Source organism: Triticum dicoccoides, chromosome 6B (genome assembly GCF_002162155.2).
Source record: "Triticum dicoccoides isolate Atlit2015 ecotype Zavitan chromosome 6B, WEW_v2.0, whole genome shotgun sequence".
Classification (NCBI taxonomy): domain Eukaryota; kingdom Viridiplantae; phylum Streptophyta; class Magnoliopsida; order Poales; family Poaceae; genus Triticum; species Triticum dicoccoides.
The window spans coordinates 215,152,001-215,159,909 of record NC_041391.1 but is presented as its reverse complement, the minus strand read 5'-3'; the positions used below and the strand labels follow the sequence as shown (position 1 = coordinate 215,159,909).

The 7,909-nt window shown below is 37.3% G+C and overlaps 1 protein-coding gene across 1 annotated transcript; it reads right to left on the bottom strand.

Annotated features, from left to right (window-relative positions):
• Positions 1-6,261: 6,261 nt before the first annotated feature.
• Positions 6,262-7,036, bottom strand: LOC119325144 (protein GLUTAMINE DUMPER 2-like). Its single transcript, XM_037598894.1, has one exon. It carries the CDS (start codon positions 6,930-6,932, stop codon positions 6,414-6,416), a length of 519 nt encoding a protein of 172 aa, XP_037454791.1. The 5' UTR covers positions 6,933-7,036; the 3' UTR covers positions 6,262-6,413.
• Positions 7,037-7,909: the final 873 nt, after the last annotated feature.

Genomic DNA, 7,909 nt, shown 5'->3' with positions numbered 1-7,909 from the left:
TACCAAGGTTAAGTGATGCATCAATTTGTACCAGTGGCAACGCACGTCTCAAGCATTGGTCAGATGAGATTCACAGCGGCATAAAAATAGAATGACAATAAATTTTCTAAAATGTATGAATGAAACGGAAACACATTGAGAAACAGTATAACGAGGCTAGTTAGAAGCCTCCACAGCGATTTGATTGTCTCAGTTGTCAGATCTTTCAATCTACGATCTAGATTAGCACTGGTCGTCCCAGTTCGCCCGCTTGCATCACATACCGTCTCGCGGGCCGCTTCTCCACGGAATGACCTGGTCCTTCTCTCCTTAATCGGGCCGTGCAAGGCCCACTTGTTTCTAGTTCGCTGCTAACAGCCCACGTCGTACAGTTTCGAGTGCTATCCCTCCCATCGCAGGGCGAGTTCGCCACGATCGTGCGCCGTCGAGGACTCCGGTCCCATCCGTCCCAATCTTCTGGTCCTCTACCATGTTTTCACGTGCGGATCTTAAACATGTATTGGCTGCTTATCATTGCTATCGCCTAATTTCGTTTTCCTGCCCACCCAATATGCTATATTGACTGTATTTACTAATTTACTGCTAACTGGTTTATGCTGATTTGTATCAGATCTAAGAATCTTGGATCCCCAACTAATGGAGGGCTTGGAAGCTTTGCACGTGTAAGTATGCTATATGCCTTAATCCCGCTCTTTTTTCTATACTGTGTTTTTCTCTTCATCTCATCACTCTCTAAGAAGGGTGATAATGATAGCCCACAAATAGCTGCATGCTTGTTGTTGGTACTTATATGTCGTTTGTCTCCAATTTTATTTGACATCCATAATTTCAACAAATATGATTTACTACTTAGACTAAGGGACAACAACTCCATTTTCATCGTTTTTACCGCATGGGCGCCGCAACGCGCCCCTTCATGTTCTTCCATAGTGTATTTTCTTAGAAATGCACGGGCGCCGCAACGCGCGCCTTCATGTTCTAGTTTTTTTTTAAAGTGAGATATTATTGTGGTCAGGTTGTTGCATAGCGACAACAAAATATATTGGTTAATCTATTGTTTAATATAGGTTGCTATAGAAGAAATCTAATTATGACCAGAAAGCAGCCGTGCATTGTGTTTAGTACGTACGTGAAGATGCAATCCCACAATTGATATCAATATCATGGTGTAAGGAATTGAGAACTAAAATCTCCATTGATAATTCATAGATGAGTTTGCTAACCAGGTGTTATGTAAACCTGCAAATGGCCTTGAAAATGAACAATGGAATTTCCGGCACTCGATTATGTGCTGCAAATATTCTGAACTCTCGCATCAATGACTGCTAAAACGAAGAACATGTATATTACAGAAAAGGAATCAATGAAATCGTATCATGTTCTGAAATAAATCATAACATCAGAAGGTATTTAGGGGCTTCACAACGGCGCTGGTTTTAACACACATCAAAAAAATTCAATTAAACGATGAACATTTTTTTCTAATATCAATGTTTCAAATTACATCAATGAACATTTTTCATATCACGATGAACATTTTCAGCACACATTAAACATTTTCATAAATGATATCCACTTTTCTCTTACATGTGCAGAACATTTGTTAAGTGTTAGAACTTATTATGTAAATTTGACAATTTCTTTAAAAATACACGAGTAATTATTACACTATATAAATAAATTTCTAAATAAGGAACATATTTTTGTATTGCATAATTTTTTTCTTAAATGACACGGACATTTTTGTTGGATGATATGATTTTATTTTAATTATGAAAATAAATTTCTTACATCGTATATTTTTCTAAAAAAACAAAATATCTTCAAGCGTGATCATTTCTCTAGAAGCCACGAACATTTTTTGAACCTTATACAACTTTTAGAAGTTACGCAAGCATTGTATAGAAAATGTCATAGACAACTTTTCGAAACATGTGTGCATTTGTGAACCAAACTGTGGTTGGATGGTTAGAGGGACAGTGATATCCCAGCCCACCAGGGTTCAAGTCCTGGTGCTCGCATTATTCCTGAATTTATTCTTTCGGAAGTGCTCATAGGCGTAGGGTGTGCATGTGTGCGTTCGTAGGGATGAATGTATGTGTGTGTATATGAGGCTTGTATCTGTACTGATGTTAAAAAAAACATGTGTGCATGTTTTAAAAGCCATCATCATTTTCTGAATAGTCTGAACGTATTTTGGAAATTGCTGGAGCAAAAATTTTAAACTGCATGAACATTTTCTACATGTGACATGAACGCATTTGATAATAAATTAATTTATAAAATATATGTATTTATGATATTGAAGTCTATGAAAATAATAAAATGAAAAAAAATAGAAAACAAAAGAATGTTTTAGGGGTTAAAAAAGAGATAAGAAACAGAAGAAAACGATGAAACGCGGGAAGAGAAAAGAAAATGTGCTTCCAGTATAGGGGCGATTTCTAACTTGCAGCAATTTCGCGTCTCCGATGAGCCTGGTACGGTGGAGTCTAGCCAAATATAAGACGATGCAAGTGAGTGCATCCTCCATCTCGTAAGAGAGACATAGGGGTACTCTATAAAGAAGTAATATCAGTGGCAGTCATAGAATTTGCATCTGATGTTCAGTTTAGTGTTAAAAGTTATAAAATACAGCACTGCGGTCACATAACTTGTCTATGCATGCATATACGGTCAGTTTCTTGTATCCAGCCGTATCTCGTGCTCACGTGATGTGTGAGCATGAATACAACCCACATATCAGTGGCTGTGAATGGTGAGGCGTTGGGTGAGCCCGACATGGTGGAGCCTGGCTATTTGCACCCGCGAATTCTGTAGCCACAGGACCATAGCGCGCAAGTTATTTCTCGCTTTGTGCGAGGCATCTGTACGTTTCGCCTGAAGGATCTTTTGAACACGTATAACTGGGTCGGCCCACATCTTCTATTCGCGGTCTCTCTCGTTAGCTCGGGTGGATATAGACTGCAATCGTTGTAAATAGTTTTCTTCTTCTTCTTTGTTCGCTACTGAACGAATTTGTCTTGTTTTCTTTGGGTTTTTATGTTCATTTTATTTTCAGTTTTTACTTGTTTTTATTTTCTTCCTTTTTCTAAGTATTTTACTTGTTTTTTATTTTCTTTCCTTTTCTAAGTATTTTAGTTGTTTTTATTTTCTTTACGGGTTTCTTTGTTTTATATCTTGTCTACTTTTACAAGATTTACTGTCTTTTGCTTTATAGTTTTTATTGGTTCTGTTTGCATTTTTTTTTGCTTTCATTGCATTTCATTGTTTTTGCATAGGTATCTTTGGTCTTTATTCTTACTTGTAGTTTCCTTTGATTTTCTATGCTTCTTCACCGGGTTTCTTTCCCCTGCTTTTCTTCAGCTTTCTTTGTTTTTATTTTTCGTTTTTATTTGTTTCTTCATGGTTTTTCTTTGGGTTCTCTGTCTTCTTCATCTCTTTGTCGGTTTTCTTTTCTTTTTTGGTTTCCCAATTTTTTTTCTGGAATTCTGTAGTTTCTAAGATTTTCTACTTTTTCATCTACTAAACAAATTTTATTTTTATACATAATGTACATTTTTAGTGTACATGTGCATTTTTTATATATGTCAGGAACATTTTTTATGGACATTTACTATTTTTAAAATACTTGATTAACATTTTCATGTATATGTTTTGATGTTAACCTTATTCATACACATCTTACATTTTTCATACATATACAATACTTTTCATATTCATTTAACATTTTTGTAAGTACATGATTTCATTAATTTTTCATAAATACATTTTTGAAATGAATGATTACCGTTTTCTAAATATATAATTAATATTTTATAAAGTACACGATTTAGCACTTTTAAATGCAATGATTTTTTATAAACGTGTTTTCATGACTAAATGTTTTCATACATATTGTACATGTTTTATGTAAATCTGAAACCGTTATTTGATAATACGTTTGCCATTTTTCAAATATATGATTAAGTTTTTTTTAAACACATGTTCTTGAAAAAACATATTCAAAGACGTGTTAAAAGAATTCAAATACATACCGGTTTTTAAATACTATGAACTTTCCTCTAAAGTTGTGCCATCATAATTTAATTCCACAAAAACAGTTTTTTAAAACAAAAGTAATTCTTCGGGAAATATATGTATTTTAGAATTATTTGAAAATATAACAAAAAGAAGAACAATTAGGGTTATCGACACGCCTATGACCATAGCGTACATTTGGCGAACCGAAAACATTAGTTCATGAACGGAAAGTAATGGAACAAACAACATAAGTGGGCCGTGTTATGACCACACCATTTCAAGCGAGGAAATGCTCTATCTGGCTATGAGCGAGCTATAAACGTGCCCGAACCATTGTGTGCATCTGGTGAAATCCTATGTCAAGCTTATGGCACCGAATTCTTTGTTAACCATAGGAAGCAGTCACATCGTCTCAGACATATGTTTTTATTGGAAGGCCAATTAAGTCCCAGCCGGTTACCATGGAGGAGGCTTTTACTTTTCCTACCTTACTTTCTAATTCTTGCACAAATGTCAATTTTCATATTAATTAAAAATGTTCACAATTGCTTTCAAATTCGTGAATGCAATTAAAATTTGGTATTTTAAATAATAAATTCATCAAGAACTGTTTTAATTCGTGAACCTTTTATTATATCAAGAATATTTTTGAAAATCATGAATATTTTGAAAATCAAGAATATGATTCATAATTTTATTAATTATAAAATAAAATTTCTAATTATCTAACATTTCTAAATTTATGAATATCTTAAATACAAGAACATTTCTCAGTTAATTTACTTTTATCAATGCCATGAACATGATTTTATTCAAAACATATATTTCAAATACCCAAATATTTCCTTATCCAAGAATATTTCTAAATGATACTTTTTTAAAAGTTGTGAACTTTTGTTTCTTTCAGAAACACTTTGCTGTAAATTCCTGAACATTTTTTGAATGCACCAAAAATTTCCAAATTTGTGAACATTTCCTCTCCGTGATGTGTTTTCCAAATTCGTGAATAGTTGTTGAATTCCTGAACAATATTTTAATTCCACAAACATTATTTCAATTTCATGATCATTTGTTAAAATCACGGACAATATATTGTATTCACATCATTTCTCAAATTTGCATTCTGTTTGCAAATTTGTGGGAATCTTTATGATTTTGAATATTATAAATATGCAAACACTTTTTCTTATATACGAACAATATTCAAATTCATAAACTTGTTTTCATAAAGCGAAATATTTTTCAAATTCATTTCTGTAATCCATGAACAATATTAAACATCATGTATTTCCATATCCATACGACCGAGTCCTTAGGTTTGCAAAAAAGTATAATTGAATTATATGTGTGATTCTTTTCCAAATTCCCAGATTTTTAAAATTCATGATTTAAAAAAATCTCTACATTTTTAATTCATGAAAAAATTAAAAATCTTTGATCATTTTTATAAATTCATGAATATATTTATAAGTTTCATGAGCTTTCTTTGAAAATGACAAACTATTGTGAATTCCTAAAAAAAACTAAAATTTTAAAAGTATTTTCAGTATAAAAAACTGGCTGAAATAAAATGATATCCGACTGAAGAAACAACCGAAAAGAAAAATAGCCAGCAGGTCGCAGTACTGCATACGGGCCTCAACCGAATGAATGCCACCGAAAAGGTGCATTCGCAAGAAGGTCGAGTTCTCACCATAAGACTGACTAGACAGAATATGGCAGTCCCATAAGCGACGGTGCTTATAAACCTAAGACGATAGGCGGCGTGTTAATTAGCACTAACCGGCTTGATAGACCAGCCGGCTCACCATGATGACAGGAACCATGATTTGTAATGTTCATATACAAATTACAGAGTTCATATTTACAGTTATTGCTTCCTCTTCATGGTGCCTATGTGCCAATTTGGAGGTGCACGTGTGACACAGTGATCCGAGCACAAGTTCAAAAACCGTGGATAACATTGCACTTTGAGGTCCTATTTGATTCATTGGATTCTCAAAATGTAGGAATACAAAAACATACGAATAGAGTGAGCCCTCTTTCCCCATGTTGCTTCATTCCATCTGTTAGAAATCTCTCTCATATCATATGGTTGTCGTGTATGCATCCAGCATCCTCAATCACTTGCAAACTAAGTGTGCTTTGTAATACATATTGGCTACCCATATATAAAGATGAAATTAAGTTGATTTCTCTGTAAAAAATTTGTTGTGCGGAATTATATACTTTACAAACGATCAAAATGTCTAAACGACGTATCTTGAATAATCGCCACAGTGTAAAATTTACAGCTACTGAATTGTACAGCACAAGATCCCCGCAGAAGAAAACTACAGAAAGAAATCCATAGAAAAAAAAAGACCTTCCATGTAAATTGCACCATCTCGCTAGCTGCTAATTACAGAGCTACTAGTGCTACTGCTAGCCAGCTCACTCGGGCTCTGCCTCTGCGCGTCGTCTTCGGAGCCGGCTGGCCGCGCGCCGGCCTCGCGCGCATCCGCTATCTTCCTCTCCTCTGACCTGCACGCGGCGCAGCACGCCGTGGCGCCGGCCGCCGTCTCGGCGCCGCCGTCCGCGGCGCGGCTCGTCATCGACGCCGGCGTGGCCAGGAAACTCGGCTGCTCGTCGCCGGCCATGATGACCACCACGTGCCCCAGCCACTCCCTCGCGGGCCCGGCGGCCGAGCCCTTCTCGCCGTCGGGGCCCGCGGGTTGGTCCTCGTCCGGGCCGGCGAGGCCGCCGGAGAGCTTCCAGTAGGAGCAGGCCAGGGTGAGGAGCGAGAGCGCGATGAGGGCCAGCATCGTCGCGAGCCCGCCGAAGAGGTACGGCACCGGCGTCTGCCACGTCGAGCGCGGCGCCGCCGCCGCGGGGCCGTGGGCCATGGGGTACTCGGCTCCAGGCCTCATGGCATGGGTCACTAGCGTCCCAGTGACAGCAGTGCGCGCCTCTCTGTTTTCTGTTGCGTGGGTGGTGTGATGCTGCTACGTTCCACATAAAATTCCCGTGGGAATGGGGGAGTAGTATTGCTCTGGTCCCTATCCCTATATATAGAGGTCCATACAGTAGACCGGCGGGGTGAGAAAATGGTCTTGATTTCTAGGAGCAACGTGCAAAAGCACAACGTCAGCTGACTTTCCGACGTGTCATAAGGACTAGTATTAGGGTTTACGCGTGATTAGTTCGTTGCAGAAAGTATATGAAAAGACAATATTTGTTAACGAGGTCCATCGCCCATCAAACATGAGTTACGTATCCGGGGTATGACTATGGACTCGTGTACTAAATCCCAACATATCAACTACTAGAAGCCCGCCAAAGCCATGTGACATAGCTCGATTGCCACCCCATGAGCCATGACTTGTTCCAGATCTTGTGTGTAAGAGCCTACCAGGTTCACTGAGTTTATTTTCGCTACCCTGCAATGCTTTTATATAATTGATCTGAGTTACATCTTTCAACTCAAACACATATCCTACTCATACTTCAAATCTAACCGAGTAACCATAGTCAATACACACATATTCGACATAATTTCAACTAGAATGTGAAAGAGAATTATTTTAAAGAAAATAAATAGCATATATTAATTCATTTGAAGTTGTATTTAATATTATTTTTGATAAAGAGAATATACTAATATGAAGAAGATATCAACCTACACTCTGATCTTTGCACATGATTTCACGAGCTGGTCAGGGCATCGAGGATGCACCCAGAAAATGATTACTAGATCAATTGCAGCAAATATCTGCATCAACAATTAATGATGGGAACCCTGTGAAAATATGATAGATGTTTCAACAACCATACCTCTTGGAAGTGAACTACGGGCCAACACTGTTGTCGTTGGACCCTAACCATTGAGGTTAGAGCATCTTCAGCC

Excerpts from the sequence above, each read along its gene's own strand:
- LOC119325144 (XM_037598894.1), bottom strand. The coding sequence starts at position 6,932 with ATGAGGCCTGGAGCCGAGTACCCCATGGCCCACGGCCCCGCGGCGGCG.